General features: G+C 45.1%; 2 protein-coding genes across 2 annotated transcripts; both read left to right on the plus strand.

Moving 5' to 3' along the window:
- The first annotated feature begins 3,394 nt into the window (after positions 1-3,394).
- On the plus strand, positions 3,395-4,886 carry LOC143857073 (uncharacterized). The gene is made up of 2 exons (XM_077367344.1): positions 3,395-4,211; positions 4,366-4,886. Exons 1-2 carry the CDS (start codon positions 3,395-3,397, stop codon positions 4,884-4,886), a joined length of 1,338 nt encoding a protein of 445 aa, XP_077223459.1.
- Positions 4,887-6,396: 1,510 nt separating this feature from the next.
- Positions 6,397-7,568, plus strand: LOC143857074 (uncharacterized). Its single transcript, XM_077367345.1, has 2 exons — positions 6,397-6,708; positions 6,813-7,568. Exons 1-2 carry the CDS (start codon positions 6,397-6,399, stop codon positions 7,566-7,568), a joined length of 1,068 nt encoding a protein of 355 aa, XP_077223460.1.
- The last annotated feature ends 9,538 nt before the right edge of the window (positions 7,569-17,106 follow it).

Genomic DNA, 17,106 nt, shown 5'->3' on the forward strand with positions numbered 1-17,106 from the left:
CTTCTTTGTTTAAGGTACGCCTCGAATCTGGGCTAGTCCCCGAATCGAGAGGTATCTCACTTTACATCGCCGCTCATGCTGTGAGGGGCACTCTTTCGAGAGTTCCTTGGTGGGGCTCTCCTTCACGTGGATGATCCTGAGACTCGCGTGGGGGCACGTCCCCCCGCCTCTCTCGGATCGGGTTCCACAAACATAAAAGCGTGATCCAGAAAGAGAACAAGAGCGGGACCCCAAACATCAGAATGTACTATGTCATGAAAAGAAAAAGACGTGTTTTATAGGTAGAATCATATGATAGCTGTTCATGTTTCCTCAAGCTGACAACTATGATGACCTCTATGCTTGGGATCTTAAAATAGATAGACTTTTACCATTAAAAAGAATAGACTGACTTGACAAACAACTATAGATAGCATGATCTAAACGATGATGACAAGGGAACATATGGCATCGAATTAGACAAGGCTTCTAAGTCTAGATGGAAACCAATCAACATGAGGATAGGATTGAAATATTTCCACACTGCAACTATCGAGGAAGTTCCTTGTTTGTAGATCCCTCAGAATGAGAATACTAAACGCAAAATAATAGTTAAGTCTACCAGGGAACCAAAATGAGGTGAGATAGAAGTGGAAAAGGCCCATTAGTGTATATTGAAGCTATGGTGAGATTCCATCGTAGTATCATTTTATTTCCAGTAGAATTGACAATTCAAATAATCAAATTACAACCCAAATTGTTATAAGGGGCAACACTTCTTGGGATGCTAGGGTAGAACGTAGAGGGAGGTCCATGGCGTGGTGGAGTGGGAAGAAGTCCGAATTGTGGACCCATATTTCTAGATCTAACAGATGGAGCATATCTTTGTCAAGGTTGGTAAGATCGTTGCTTAAAAGATCGCTGGTGTGGCTGATAATAATTGGTGGCTTGACCTTGTTTGTTGCCTCATCCATGCCTTTTGTCGATAATGATCCAATAGAAGAAAGAACCCCATTATTATCAGTTTGAGGGGATTTAGAGTGGGGGCTGTTTCTTTTTTGATTTAGTAGATAAATCAAACCATCATTTTGAAGCAGTAAAATCCCAGAAAAGTGTGGGAAAACTAGGGGAATCACCGTTGAAGTAAACCGAAATTTCGGCAGAAATCCTGTAAAAAAAAAAGAATTAAATAATCTTTTTGGTAATTTCCTCTGAAATTTGGGAAATCCGAAATTTTGGATTTCGTAAAATTTCGGTTTCGGTCCCAACTGAAATCCGAAATTGATTACTATTATACTAACTACAACATATTCCTGACCTGACCCAGTCATCTATATCTGGCTTTGTCTTTATCACCCATGGGTTGCTTTATGGCTGCAAAATGGTCAATTAAATCTTTCATTCAATTCAGAAAATCAAGAATGGAGAGAGTTGTTTCTGCAATTCCATTTGAAGGAGCATTATTCCAGCTTTACACTGTTGAGCATATGGAACATACAGAACCTGAATGAGAAACTCAAGTGTTAGGGTTGAGTTGGTTCAAACTATAATCAACTTATCCTTTGCATTTCACGCTGCAAAGTTTTTCTACCATTTAAGAACCATCTCCTCTATCTAATGTGTACTCTGGTGGTGGAATATATGAATCACATAGATGGTCCAAAATTTCTTGTCCACTAGTGATGGATGGATCTGATCCTTCCAAAAGAATTTTTTTCATGGGAATGATTAATGGTCACTGGTCGAGGAAGGAAGAGAGATACCACCTATAGAAGCACGAGAAAGGAGTATAGAAGGAGAGGAGCAATTGTCAGACCCAAATGGGAGTACAACTGGGTTTTAGAGGAGAAACTAATTTATAAATGAGAAATTTAGATTTGGATGGGAAAATGAGCCTAATATTTGAGAATGAAACACCTGTTTAATTGAAGCGATTCCTCACATGCTCTTAATCTTGTTGACATGTGCTTAGTCTTAGTTGGGTTCAAATTGGCAAAGGGCCAGTAAGGAAAGATCTTTCGCTCCAAGGAATTAATATTTTGTAGAGAATGGGAATGTTATTTGTAGATGACATAGTATTAATTGACAAAATGAAAACAAGAGTTAATGCTAAGTTAGAGTTATGGAGAACTACTTTGGAATCCAAAGGTTTTAGGCTGAGTAGGATAAGGTAGAGTATATGGAGTGCAGCTTTAGTAATGAAAGGAGGCGGGGTGAGGACGTAGTAAATATGACTGGACATGAGGTACCTAAGAGGGATATCTTTTGCTATCTTGGTTTAATCCTACATAAGGAATGAGAGATTGAAGAGGATGTTAACCACAGAATAAGAGCAGGTTGGTTGAAGTGGAAGCATGCTTTAGGAGTTCTGTGCGACCCTAAAATACCTACCAAATTGAAGAGAAAGTTTTATAAGACAGCTGTGAGGCCAGCCATGCTATACGGCTTAGAATGGTTGGGCCATCAAGAAGCAGCATGTGCCTAAGATGAGTGTAGCGGAGATGTGAATGCTTAGATGGATGTGCGGCCACACAAGGTTCTCAGGAGCTGAACTCGCCGCTCTCGGGCCAGCATCAGCCCACCTCCAGCACACCACAAATGGTCCCTACCATGAAAATCTTCAACGAACTCCGCCAAGAGCTACTCCAACGATTGCCCCCACCACCAGAGTCTCCAGCCACGGGGATGCCCCCGGCAACGCATGATAGCACGGAAGTTTACGACGAAGGCAACGGGGAGTCGCCAGAAGAACATCATCCCCGGCGAAGGCGAGCGCCGATCCGGCGAACGTCCTCCCCTTCGACAAATAGCCCTTTATGTCCCCCAGGTGGGGGACGCCAGCCAAATAACGGGAGACAAGCTACCCTGAGCCACACCCCCCTACCCGGACGGCTAGATTCCAAGAATTACCCCCAACGCGGGTAGAGGAAGTAGCAACCTCGGCGCAGCTCCCCGGGCTAGACTCATTGGCCGACCTACAGAGACAAATCTGAGAAGTCAAACGGGAGATGAAGAAACCTTATGCCCACGACATCCTCGACGAATGGGAAAGAGAGACGGCGTCCCCGTTCACCTCAGAGATCTTAAAAAGTCACGTGGAAGCAGGAATAGATCTCTCCCGATTCGGTTTTTACGATGGAAGCACAGACCCTCTTGAGTTCCTCCAAACTTTTCGGAGGGTAATGGCGCTCCGAGGCGCGTCAGATGGATTTATGTGCAGAGCCTTTGCCTCCTTGCTAAGAAATACCGCCAACGACTAGTACATGCGCCTGGAGCCAGACTCCATCGCATCTTTCCACGAATTCGGGAGGAAGTTCACCGCACCGCAAGGTTCGCCAACAACCGCCTCCGCCACGATCCGACGGATGCCCTCTTAGCCCTCCGACAGGGAAGAAACGAGGCCTTGAGAGACTTCATGTTGAAATTCAACGCCGAGCTGGCTCAACTTTCCAACATCGACGTTCAAATAGCGGTCGCGGCACTAAAACACACCACCACCGACCCGAATCTCAAACTACACCTCATCCTCAAGCCGCCACGGGACCTACAGGAACTTGAATTCAAAGCTAACATGTTCATACGGGCGGAGGAAGCGTGCGCACAGGAGCGGAGCGGAGCCGGCGCCGAGGAAGGAAGGAAGGAAGATGGCAGAGGGGCCATGAGGCCACGGGCCGAAGCAAATCGGAACCCCGTCCCCGTCTTTGAAAGGCTGGGAAGTGCCCCCCTGAAGGTTCCCCTCTCCGATGTCCTGCTCGCCATCAGAGATCAAGGTCTTCTGTCCCCTCCCAGGAAAATGAGCACGGACCCGAAGAAGCGGTCCACCAGAAAGTTCTGTGATTTCCATGGGGACTACGGCCACGAAACCGACCACTATTTCCACCTCAGACTCCAGTTAGAGAAACTGGCCAAGGAGGGACATTTAAATCAATACCTTAAGAGCCCCGTGCTGATTGAACGCCCACACGAAGCCCAACTCTCTGCCGACGTGCCGAGAAGCACGCACCGGTCCCCTACCAGGCACCGATCCCCCAGCAGCACCGGTCCCGCAGTAGGCACCGATCCCGCAGCAGGCACGACGCACGCCACCACTGATGCCCCAAAAGGGGAGAACCACCTCAACAGAATTCGTCCCCCGAACAGCCGCCCACCATCGTCGGAAAAATCAACATCATCGCGGGAGAACCTGCGGCAGGGGGGCAACGACAGCCGGCCGGCGAGTATACGAGGAGCAGGTACTCTCCCTAGAAATACCCTCCAAAAGGGCCCGAACGGATCCCCCCCAACAAGACCAGATCATCACTTTCACTTCCGAAGACCTCAACGGGCTACAAGTTCCACACGACGACGCGCTAGTACTCAGGCTAATCATCGCCAACTTCGATATAGGAAAGATCTTGGTGGACACGGGGAGCTCTGTTAATGTGCTGCACCTTGGAACCTTTGAAGAAATGAAGCTGGGCGAGGGAAGACTGGGGCCCACGGAGTACTCCTTCTACGGTTTCTCTGGGGCATCAGTGCGGGTCAGTGGCAAAATCGACTTACCGGTATCCTTTGGAACATACCCGCTCCAAAAGACCATTATGACCACCTTTATGGTCGTAGACATACCTTTCACTTACAGCGCCATCATAGGACGCCCCTGCTTTGAGAGACTTGGGAGCAGTAGTTTCTACCCCCACCTCAAAATGAAGTTCCCCACTCAAACTGGGATAGGAGAAGTCCGGGGACAGCAGATGGTGGCACACAAATGCTACGCGGCAAGCTTGAGAGGAAGCAATGCCCTGGCCGAAAATTTCACGATTGGGAACGAAGACCCCCGAGAGCGAGCCCCAACGGTCAGAGGGGAGCCCACCGAGGAACTAGACTCCATCCCTATATCTGAAGACCAGCCAGAGAAACAAGTCTGAATTGGTTCCTTACTAAAAGGCACCTTGTGAGACCAAATGATCAGTTTCCTCAGAGGCAACAAAGATGTGTTCACATGGTCCGCATGGTCCGCCTTGGACATGCCCGGTATACCTCCGGAAATGACCGTTCACAAGTTGAAAGTAAATCCGACCCTCAAACCCGTCTGACAAAAGAAAAGAAACTTCGCGGCAGAACGACGAACTCACATCAAAGCAGAAGTGGAGAAGTTGCTACAAGCCGGATTTGTCAGAGAAATCCGGTATCCCGAGTGGCTATCCAATCTAGTCATGGTCAAAAAAGCCAGCGGGGGTTGGCGAGCCTGTATAGATTTTACAGATCTAAACCGAGCCTGCCCGAAAGGCCCCTACCCCCTCCCACGCATAGACCAGCTCATCGATGCCACATCCGGGCACAAGCTCCTCACCTTCCTAGACGCCTTCTCCGGTTATAACCAGATAAAGATGTACGGGCCCGACATTCCAAAAACTGCATTTATCACCGACCAGGGCATCTACTGCTACACTGTCATGCCCTTTGGGTTGAAAAATGCGGGGGCTACGTACGCGCGGCTCGTAAACAAACTATTCCGAAAGCAGATAGGCAGAAATGTGGAAGTATACGTGGATGACATGCTGGTAAAGAGTTTAGAAGCCCTCGAACACATCTCCGACCTCCAAGAAACCTTCGACGCCCTGCGACGGGCCCGGATGAAACTCAATCCCGCAAAATGCGCCTTTGGGGTGACATCCGGAAAGTTTTTAGGATTCATGGTCAGCCAGAGAAGCATCGAAGCCAACCCCAAAAACATCCAGGCCATCCTAAACATGGAGCCCCCAGCGACGGATCACCGCCCTCGGCCGCTTCATGCCCAAGTCAGCGGAAAACTGCCAGCCCTTCTTTAAGCAGCTAAAAAAGATACGGGAGTTCGAATGGACCCCGGCCTGTCAAGAAGCTTTCGATGCCTTGAAACAGTACCTTCAAACACCACCCGTGCTGGCCAAGCCCGAGCCTGGGGAAGAACTGTTTCTGTATTTGGCCGTCAGCCCCACGGCGGTAAGCGCGGTACTAGTTAAGCAGAATGACAAGAAGGAACATCCGGTGTACTATGTGAGCAGGACCCTCCATGGTGCGGAGGTTCGGTACCTGGACATAGAAAAATTCACCCTCGCAGTTGTCAGTGCCGCCCGGAAGCTCTGTCCCTACTTCCAGGCCCACCCCATAATATTCTTGAGTGACCAAACCCTCAGAAAAATTCTACAAAGACCGGAGACCTCAGGTAGAATGGTAAGCTGGGCCGTCGAGTTAGGGGAATTCGACATACATGTTCGACCAAGGCCGGCCATCAAATCCCAGATCCTTGCCGATTTTATAGTGGAATTCACCACCTCAGCCGCAGAACCAGTAGCGATGGAGGAAAACAGGGCCCCCAGTGGGCAAACGACTCACGAAGGCGAGCGCATGGGGCCCGAGTTGCCGGAAGAAGACAACGAGATCCACTGAACCTTGCACATGGACGGCTCAGCAAGTAAAGTAGGATGCGGGGCAGGAGTGGTCCTCCAGGGGCCAGATGGATTCATAGCAGAGTACGCCCTCCGACTAGACTTCAAAGCCTCCAATAACGAGGATGAATACAAGGCCTTATTGGCAGGGCTGAGTCTAGCCGCGGAGCTGGGCACGAGGAAGTTAAGAATCTACAGCGATTCACAACTGGTGGTCGAGCAAGTGAACGAAGTGTATGAGGCCAAGGAACTCAGGATGAAAAGATACCTCCAGAAGGTAAGGGAGAAGTTGAAAGGAATGGGGGAAGTCGAGATTCTCCAGGTACCGCAAGGCATGAACGATCGCACGGATGCCCTGTCCAAAATGGCCTCCAAAGAAACCCATGACTTTGGTGCTGTGCTCACGGAAATACTGCTTCACCCCAGCATCGACGAGGTGCAAGTCTTGGAAATTTCACGAGGGCCCAACTTGATGGATCCCATAGTACGGCACCTAAAAGACGGAATACTGCCCGAGAACAAACTGGAAGCCCGACGCCTAACCGCGAAGGCCGCCCACTACATGGTCCATGGACCCAAGCTGTACAAATGGTCGTACACATGGCCATACCTCCGATGCCTGGTACCCTCCGAGTCCGAGTACGCACTACGAGAGGTACACGAGGGGATCTGCGGAGACCACGGAGGCGGGAGGACCCTAGCCCTGAAGATCGTAAGTCATGGCTATTTTTAGCCTACGATCCTCAGAGACGCCTAGGAATTCGTCAAAAAGTGCAGCCCATGCCAGAAATTCGCCACCACCCCCCATCGACTGGCCACCCCCTACACCTCAGTAGCGGGGCCACTGCCTTTCGCCATGTGGGGCATGGACCTGCTCGGGCCATTCCCGAAGGCCTCGGGGGGCATACAATGTTATACGTCGCCATCGATTATTTCACCAAGTGGGTCGAAGTTAAAGCCGTAGCGAGACCAAACTCTAAGGCAACAGAAAAGTTTTTCTATCATGACGTGGTTTGCCGCTTTGGCATTCCCAGAATCCTCATAACAGACAACGGACCCCAGTTTGCGAGTGCTGAGTTCGACAGGTTCTGCGATAATCTGAGCATCGAGCACCAGTTCGCCTCGGTGGCGCACCCTCAGGCCAATGGACAGATGGAGGTAACTAACAGGATCCTACTCTAGAGTCTTAAGAAGCGCTTGGGAGAAGCCGGAAAGTGGTGGGTAGAAGCGTTCCCCAGCATCCTCTGGGTGTACAGGACAACACCCAAGGTCGCAACAGGGGAGTCCTCTTTTTGTTTAACCTTCGGGGCCGAAGCGGTCATTCCAGTAGAAATCGGCCTCTCCAGCTTCTGCGCGGAAAACTATGATGAACATGAAAATTCTGAGCTCCTCCGAAACGCTCTCGACCTCGTACTAGAAAAAAGAGAGCGAGCCCTCCTCCGGACCGCCGCTTACCAACAAAAGGTGGCGCGATACTACAACTCCCGTGTGAAGAAACGCACGGTAAAACCTGAAGACCTATTACTACGACGAGCGGAAGTATCCGACCCCCGAAACTTCGGAAAACTCGCACCAAAATGGGAAGGACCCTACAAGGTCGCTCGAGCGCTCCGCCCCGGAGCCTACCAACTCGAGCACCTCGACGGGACCCAGTCCCTCGAAGTTGGAACATGGACAACCTCCGAAAGTTTTATCAGTAAAAAGAAAAGGGTAGGAACTGTGCTTTCTTTTAAGTTATTATGTATGTTTTGTTTCTCCTTGTTTTGTTATTTTCAGCACAAAGCTATGTATCCCCCTTTGCAATCAATGAAATAGAGTTCCCGCCTGAACTATGCGCATTTCCACTTTCCGGCCTGCGACGCATTTGGGACCGAAAGAAAACAGGGAGTGGGACAGAGGTAACATCTAGGTTCATCCCCCCGAAAATACCCTCAAATGCTCCCCATGAAAAAAAAGACCTATCCTTTCTAAAGGGCAGGCAGGGCCCATCAACTCCGAGCTGATCACTCGAGAGGAAGATGACCCTTCCACAAACAAGATGCCCTAAGGTGACGCCCTGCATAAGCACACTAGAGGTATTTTTGCCGACGAAATTAGAAGCCAACAACAATCCATCAAGAAGAAACCTGCAAAGGGGCTCAACCACCCCACGCAGTATCACATAAAAATGCAAGAAGCAGACGAGCCTTCCTTTCCAGGTCCTGTGGGACCCGATCCCGCGAGAGGGAGAATGGCCCGTGAGCCGCCTTCCTCTCTCTTGGTCTCTCGTACCCATACGAGTGGCGCGTGTCTTTTATTATTTTTATTATTGATTACCCGACCAAGACGGCAACAACCAAGCCATAGGGTGCAAACAAACGTTCAACCCAGTACCCCAAGGGCAAGGGTAAGCCGCCGAGCCTAGCAAGGTGTGATTTAATTCATCCTTTCCGTGAACTTTGGATCACTAAAAGAATCCGAATTTCACACAAAAGAGAATCACAGAGTCGCCACCTAGATGAGGGATCTAGGACCCATAAATAACCAGAAATCTAGACTCGTTACCTGGTTACGAGAATAGAATGTATGGGGAGTTACCACCACATGCACCATCCTCACCCGATAATCCGGTCTTTGATTCTAAAAATTAACTCTCTTGAATTTCTTTTAAATGGCTCATTTAACTCTATTGAAGTGCGAACTATGTGACATGCATCCTAAAATCTAATTTTAATGTAATTCCTAAATGTGTATCTTGATTTTTTTAAATTTGTTTGAATTCAATTTAAGTGAAAGTTCTCCTAAAATTCTAATTTCATGGAAAGTTCTAAGTGATTTAATTACTTTTAATTTAATGATTAATATACAAAACCCCACCACTTATGTGTGGAGCCGACTCAGGCTTGGTATGCCACTCAAGTATCTAAGTTGCCTACGTATCCCAGCCTCATTGGAATCAGAGTCGATCATAATTTTGTGCCTGAACTAAGCTACATGCCTAAGACATCTAGGACACCAATCTAGACTGGAAGGACTGTTTCAATAGTTTTTAAGAGATTATTTAATTCAAGTTGAGTAGATTTTATTATCCTAGAACTCCACCTAAGATGCTATATGGTCCTATCTAAGTGCACGACGTTCCTTAGACTAATGCAGGTTAACCTACATCCTAGGTAACTAGGTTTGTCCTAGGAGAAAATTGGGTGACTAGTGTAACTAAATCTATGGCACGGTTGCTATCCATAGCAAACGGCCGTGACGAGGCTATACTCCTAACTCTAGGACTCCCTAAAACATAGGACACAACGTGACATAAGTGTTCCTAAGGGGCCCTAAAAGGTTCATACGATAGGAAACCATAATCCAACGGCTCCTAAGACTTTGATTAAGTTAATTCAATTTGTTGAATGATTTTCAGTTCCGTAAAAATTTTTGAATCCTAAAATCTAAGGAATGCCAATGGCTCTAATATTGGAAAGTTTCCGCCTTGAGTTTCATCCATGGAAGGGAATCGTGCGCTCTCCCCTTGCGCAATTTAATACTTAAGTTATAGTACGTTATTGCCTGGCATGTTTCTCGGCATTTTCATGGAGAGTGGAGGCTTAAGGAATGAATACGTGACAGAAAATTAGAGTTCCCTAGAAGTTTTTATAATGTTTGTAATTAATTTTGATTTTTAAGAGATTTTATCAATTCAAACCAAGTGGATGATTTTAGAAAGCAATCAATTGCAAACGAATTTCAAACAAGTTGCAATTTTTACAGTAACATGATATGGACGAATATGTCTTACTGAGAAAATGTCATGAATATTTATGGTAATTTACTATTAAGTTCCGATTTAACAATATTGAGACCAGATTGTTGGAATTATAAAGAAACTCTTAGCAATTAAACTCCAAATTAATTTAAGTTTTTACACTAACAAGGTATAAATGAATATAGCCTACTTTAAAACTTTCATGAATTTTGAATACGATTTACTATCAATTTCTGATTTTTAAAGATTCAGGTCAGATTATGGGTTTACACAGCATCTCTAAGAAAACAAATTCCAAATCAATTGAAACTATTACAGTAACATGATATTTGTAATATAAGACTACTGTAAATTTTTTAAGGATTTTAACTATGTTTTGATATTACTAAAAAACCTCAAAAAATCTGGCTGTTTCAAAAGAAAACATAAAAAAGAATACCTAATAGAATTCTAAAATCATGAAAAATTCAAGGCAGATCATATCAGTAACAAATTATTTTACTACAAACTTTCAGTAATTTTAGAACTTATTTGGTATATTTTTCATTTTTCTTCTTGAAAAAGATATCTTTTAAGAGTTTTCTATTTTTTAAACATGATTTTTAAGAAAATCATGACTTTGAAAGATGTTCCCTAACATTGTTCTGATATGAAGAACACAAAAAAATTATAATATTATGAGAAACACATCATCTTAAGGTAGCTATTTTTTTCCAATTTCCTAATATTTAAGCCATTAATTTAAATTAAATTTTAAACATCATTCAAATTCTAGAAATCCTTAGGTCAAACGTCTGATCCGATCCGATAGTTCTTTTAGTCCAATTAAATAGATCATTATATCAAATTTTGAAACCAATCAGACTTGAAAAACTCATGTAAAACACGATTTTGAGCCAACCCATATAATATTGAATTAAATAAGCGTAAATACAAAAACCATGCAAAAATACGTTAAAAAATACGGAATAATTCTAGAAAAATCTAAGAAGAAAGAACCTCCCTTTGGTCACGCTCCTAATCTCTAAGGTTGGTATTCCGAGGTATACGCTTTCTCCAACCCTTAAATCCGCACAATAGAAAAAAACCCCTCTGATAATGCTTCGATACAAAGCCGGGAGCACGTTGATCCGAGAATGTGATTTGATGTCGAAATTCCGAGAGCAAGTTGGAAAGATAAATTTTTTGGGAAAATTACATTTACACCCCCTCTAGTTTATGACACATCCACTTCCACCCCTATAGTTTAAAACGTGACAAATACACCCCTGTAGTTTCAATTTGTTTAAGGTAGGCCCCCTCAGCTGAAGGTTCGTCCATAGATTGAAGGGTTAGGATGATCCGATGGAGCCGATTTTTTTGGAACACCCTATCTATGTCAGGACCCATCAAATGAACGCTTTGGATCATCCAACCAAAAAATCAGCTCCATCGGATCATCCTAACCCTTCAATCTATGGACGAACCTTCAGCTGAGGGGGCAAACTTTAAACAAATTGAAACTACATGGGTGTATTTGTCACGTTTTAAACTATAGGGGTGGAAGTGGATATGTCAAAAACTAGAGGGGGTGTAAATGTAATTATCCCTAAATTTTTTAGATGACACCCACCTTAAAACTCTCATGGAATCCAAGAACTTGATGGAAGAGGAGAGAAGGTTGTAAAAAACGTGTGAAGGAGACCGATGAGAGGAGATCAGTTAGGCACCATTTGTTTAGGAATTCCAATAGCTCTCTTTTTTTTTCTTTTTGTCCCTTCCTAAAATTCATTCCGCACCGCTTTATAAAATAGGATTTTTATTGCCAAATCAGTTTTGTTTCTATGAAATAAATAGTAAGCTACCAACTTTAGATGCATAAAGAATAAGTACTAATCATTACTTTTTGGAAACTCTCTTAAAACAACGTTAGCTTGCTTCTCTTATGCTGGGCGTGAACTCCAAGGAGAGGAATATGGCATGTTGCCATAAAAGACAAACTTCTAATAAAAAAAACTTGCTTTTATCTTTCTATGCACATACACATGCTTATGTATAAACTTTCCGTTTAAATAATAAATCACTCTCACCCATATATATATATATATATATATATATATATATATGTATGTATATATGTATATATTTATATATATATACTCTTTTTTTTTCTTTTTGTCCCTTCCTAAAATTCATTCCGCACCGCTTTATAAAATAGGATTTTTATTGCCAAATCAGTTTTGTTTCTATGAAATAAATAGTAAGCTACCAACTTTAGATGCATAAAGAATAAGTACTAATCATTACTTTTTGGAAACTCTCTTAAAACAACGTTAGCTTGCTTCTCTTATGCTGGGCGTGAACTCCAAGGAGAGGAATATGGCATGTTGCCATAAAAGACAAACTTCTAATAAAAAAAACTTGCTTTTATCTTTCTATGCACATACACATGCTTATGTATAAACTTTCCGTTTAAATAATAAATCACTCTCACCCATATATATATATATATATATATATATATATATATATAAATATATACATATATACATACATATATATATATATATATAAATATACATATATACATATATATATATATATACATACATATATATGTATATATGTATATATATGTATATACATATATACATATATATGTATACATGTATATATATATATATATATATATATGAGGAAAGTGTCTCTAGTCTCTCCCCTAGATAAGCTTATCTACTCCTCCCTTTAAAAAAACACAGTGGGCCCACGCTGTTTGGATGATCCAAAGCATTCATTTGATAGGTCCTAACATAGATAGGGTGTGCCCAAAAAATCAGCACCAAAGGGTCATCCTAGAACTTCGTTTTGTGGTGCCTTGTGGTACCCAGAATGGACACATATAAACGTCCACGTTTATATGCGTCCATTTTGGACACGGTGTGCCCAACAAAATGAAGTTCTAGGATGACCCTTTGGTGCTGATTTTTTGGGCACACCCTATCTATGTTAGGACCTATTAAATGAATGCTTTGGATCATCCAAACAGCGTGGGCCCACTGTGTTTTTTTAAAAGGAGGAGTAGATAAGCTTATCTAGGGGAGAGACTAGAGACACTTTCCTCTATATATATATATATATATATATATATATATATATATATATATATATATATATATATATATATATTGACATTCCTTTTTCTCTTACGATCTATGCACAGCAACAAACCTCATCATTTGTTTACATGCTTTGGTTGGAAGTTTGTGCATGGGACCCACAAAGATCCAAAACATGCCTTATGCTATGATTGTACAAAAAACAATTTCTATATCCATTGTGAGATCACCACCTCGGCATCCATGCAGTGGGGTCCCCACAAACGAAAATCCAAAAGAGCTCCCTTCTTATTACGCGTGACATCCTCAAAGTGGGCCCATCTTTCAAAAAATTAGAGGTCAGAGCACAACTAGATGGCTCGAATCATGCTATAGTTTGGGTTGCATAACCATGTTGGGTGCATAGTGGGTCCTCACCACATGGTCGAAACAAACAGTGGGTCTTTACTTCTCGACCAATTTTGATATATGTGCCCCACCAGACTAACTCGAACCCATAGGACGATCCGAACCGTCAATTTAGTGGGCTGAAATGTGAACAGGTTATTCCAAAATACGCTAAAATGATCTCAACCACCAATTTTATGATCCAATGTGTGAGAAGGTGGCGGCCCAAACCACTTTTCACGAGATGATCCGAACAGTCCATTGGATGGGCCATGCTGTAAATTGGTTATACATCCAAAGCTGCTTCCATAGGCTAATTTCGAGCTATCAAATTAATGGGGTCGCGGCACAAACAAGTTGTACCTCTAAATCCCCCAAATCATTTTTCATGGAATAATCCAAACCGGCACTTGGCGAACCCCATTGCATATTTGACCAAAACATATATGGGTCCTCCATAAAAACAATTTTATTCATTGGATCGAAATAAGTTCAAAACTCATATTTTTCATGAATATCCACGCAGGGGCACACCTACTTGATCCCATTACAATCGAAATGTTCAATGCGGGCCCATCCAGTGGGTCCAAATTCTCCCTTGTTTTGATTCTTGCAAATAACCCTTCTCAACACTTAGCAGGAAAATGCGAAACATGGCTGAAATGACCGAAAAGATCGAGAAAACATAAAAGACGGACACGAAAACGAAAAACACTGAAAAACCGATAGGAAAACACTAACTTCTTTATTGATTAAAGCGGAGCAAAATTGGGTGTCTACAATCACAAAAAGAAAGAAAAAGAGAAGATAGAGTTCAAAGTGTTATTACAGACCAGGCACCTTGGCCGCAAACAAGATCCTGAAAGAAGCAAACGTTCTCACTGGCCCCCTGCGGAGGCCTCAGCAACGGTAGAGACATTTGGGGCAGCCACCAGATCCTCGACCGGCCCCAAGGCATCTACTGCCCCCTGCAAAAGGTCATCCGGAACGGCATCTTCAGCATCATGCACCAACTTCTCCAAAGGAAAAGAGGGGTCGACATCATGAACGCGCCGCTGGCATTCGATGAAAGCCTCTATCTCGACGTCGACACTGAACCCGCGGCCTTAAAAAACTCCTCAGAACCTCGCCATTCCTCTCGCGCTTTCACCAGCTCCTCAGCATGCGTCAGTCGGGCCACCAACAAGTTATATTCCACCCGGTTCCTCCCGTCCTCAGACACTCAAGTTGCCCCTGAAGGTTCTGGACGGTGTTGTCGAGCGCCGCCGTTTCGGCTTGAACCTTCTCGAGGTCCTCGCTCAGCTTACGGACGCGCTCCTCGAAAGCGCCAATCTCGTACTCGTCCTCGACCATGTACTACAGCATCTTCCTGGCATAACTTTGGGCCTACAAAAGCCCCGCCACGAGCATACTATTAGCGACCTCAAGACAAAAAAAGAAAAAAAGACAAAAAAACCAACGGAAAGCCAAACACACAATACTTACGCAAGATATGAAATGAAGGTACCGGGCCCCTAGTGCCCTGCGGGGAAAGTTTTCCAACTAAGCCTCATCACCGGGAAGGGCGGTTATCAACCCCATCTCCACCCCAACCCGAGGGTTCGAGAGGACGCCATCCTCAACACCAATCTCCCAGTCCGGCTTAAACAGTTCCCCTTGCTCCTAGTAGCAACGCGGGGAGAACTCCATTTGCTCCAAGAGCAGCTTGGTCATGACCGACCCCTCCAGCCGGCTCGGCATGTCCTCTCCAAAGGCAGACGAGGAACGGGCCGCTCGACCTGTTTTCCCCTGCTTGGCGCGAGGAGGAATAACCCTCTTGGCAGGAAGCTCCAACTCCTTGGGAGGAGATCTCGTCTTATCTTTTACCCCGACCGATCGGCCGGAGGAACTGGATGGCTCGTGCTCAGGAAGCCTAGCTGCTGACCGGTCCTTCCTGGCCGCATCCATAAAGCCAGAAGGAATCTTCGGGCGGCCAGTTGTACCCTTCGCCGCCTCCACCATAACCCCCTTTCCCTTAGCAACATCATCAGAAGAAGACATACATGTTGCCAAAAAAGAGAAAAACAACAGCTCAGAAAGAAGAAAAGCACCAAAGGAAATAAAACTCAGGGGAAATTGCTAGTGAGGAAAGAGGCTCACCACGATAGCTGGAGGAACTCTCCCCCACTTCCTCGCCCGTCCGGCGGGCCCTCCTCTCCACAGCACAAAGCAGACCGTACCTTCTCAAACCCCTCTCCCATCTGAACTCGGAAACGTCAATAGCTTCCCCGGAAGCGAGCTTCTCCAGCTCAAACTTGCTATAGTCGGACTCATTGGGGAGGGATTTCCTTCGCCACTCAACAGAGCGCCTCCAAGACCTAGGAAAGCCCCAACCCGCATCCAACGGAGGAATAATGAACACATACTCCTCTTTCCACTTCTTAATAGAAGAAGGCAAGTTCGCCGCGATCTTTACCTGAGGACGCTGGGTCAGGTACAACCAGTTGTCCTCACCCTTCACCAATGGGCTAAGAGCGACGCAACTCATAAGCAGAGGAAGGGTAGGCTGAATCTTGTAAAGACCTGCCTTGGCCACAACTCATAAGCAGAGGAAGCCAAGAAACTACGCCAACTGTTGGGCGCCAGTTGAGAGGGGTCACCCGATAAAATTCAAGGGCCTCAACTATGATACCCAAAAGCGGGAACCTAATCCCCGCCCTAAAAGCCTCCACGTAAAAAGCCACTTCTTCCTCCGTAACACCCTCACACACTCCATCCCTAAAAGAAGGAACCCTAATCCCGTAATCATCAGGAATGTGATATTCCCTTCTGATCCTCTTCGCCGCCCCTTTCTCCAAAGAACTCTTGCAGGACGCCACCCTACCAGGGAGGATGACAGCACCAGACTGAATATCCCTAATCTCCACCTCACGAGCAGAAGAAACTCGAGCGGAGGATCCAGAGGAAGCGGTCCCCGACAACGACACAGAAACCCCGGAGCTATCCTCCAACTCTCTGGGCATCTGTTCATCTCGAGAACCGCCGCCCCGCCTTTTACCAACCGCCTCCTTTTTCTTGGCGGAGCCCTCTCCACTACTTCTACTGACTCGATAGATGGATTCTGAGAACCGGTTGCGACAGACATCGTAAAATAATCAAATATCAGACGAAACAAAAAGCACAAAACTCACCGAGGCGAATAAGTGAAGGAGAGCAAAAAATAGAGAAGAGTTGATAAAGATCAGCCATCGGACAAAATCACCGCAGAGGAAAAGAAGACGAAGAAATATGGCAAAACAATCCCTAAAAAAGCCTCAAAAGCTAGAGTTTGGACACGCATCGATCAACCTCCCTCCCTTTCCAATGGGATCGGACATACACACGTGGCGCCGATTGGGAAACTCGTGGAAACTGCCAGAAATCGAAGCGACATTCCCTACGACTAAAAAGACGTTTCTACCCCTACCACAAAAACTTCCCTAACAAGCCATCCCCACGACGTTCCCGCCTAAAAGCAAGG

This window comes from Tasmannia lanceolata, unplaced genomic scaffold, assembly GCF_043159265.1.
Source record: "Tasmannia lanceolata isolate RefF3 unplaced genomic scaffold, GAP_Taslan_0.1 ptg000024l, whole genome shotgun sequence".
Classification (NCBI taxonomy): domain Eukaryota; kingdom Viridiplantae; phylum Streptophyta; class Magnoliopsida; order Canellales; family Winteraceae; genus Tasmannia; species Tasmannia lanceolata.

Bases quoted from the DNA above. Each gene is read 5' to 3' on its own strand.
- LOC143857073 (XM_077367344.1), top strand. From the start codon at position 3,395: ATGTTGAAATTCAACGCCGAGCTGGCTCAACTTTCCAACATCGACGTT. The intron at 4,212-4,365 runs GTACTCTCCCTA...ACTTCGATATAG, and splicing joins GGCGAGTATACGAGGAGCAG to GAAAGATCTTGGTGGACACG.
- LOC143857074 (XM_077367345.1), top strand. From the start codon at position 6,397: ATGGACGGCTCAGCAAGTAAAGTAGGATGCGGGGCAGGAGTGGTCCTC. The intron at 6,709-6,812 runs GTACCGCAAGGC...GCTTCACCCCAG, and splicing joins GGGAAGTCGAGATTCTCCAG to CATCGACGAGGTGCAAGTCT.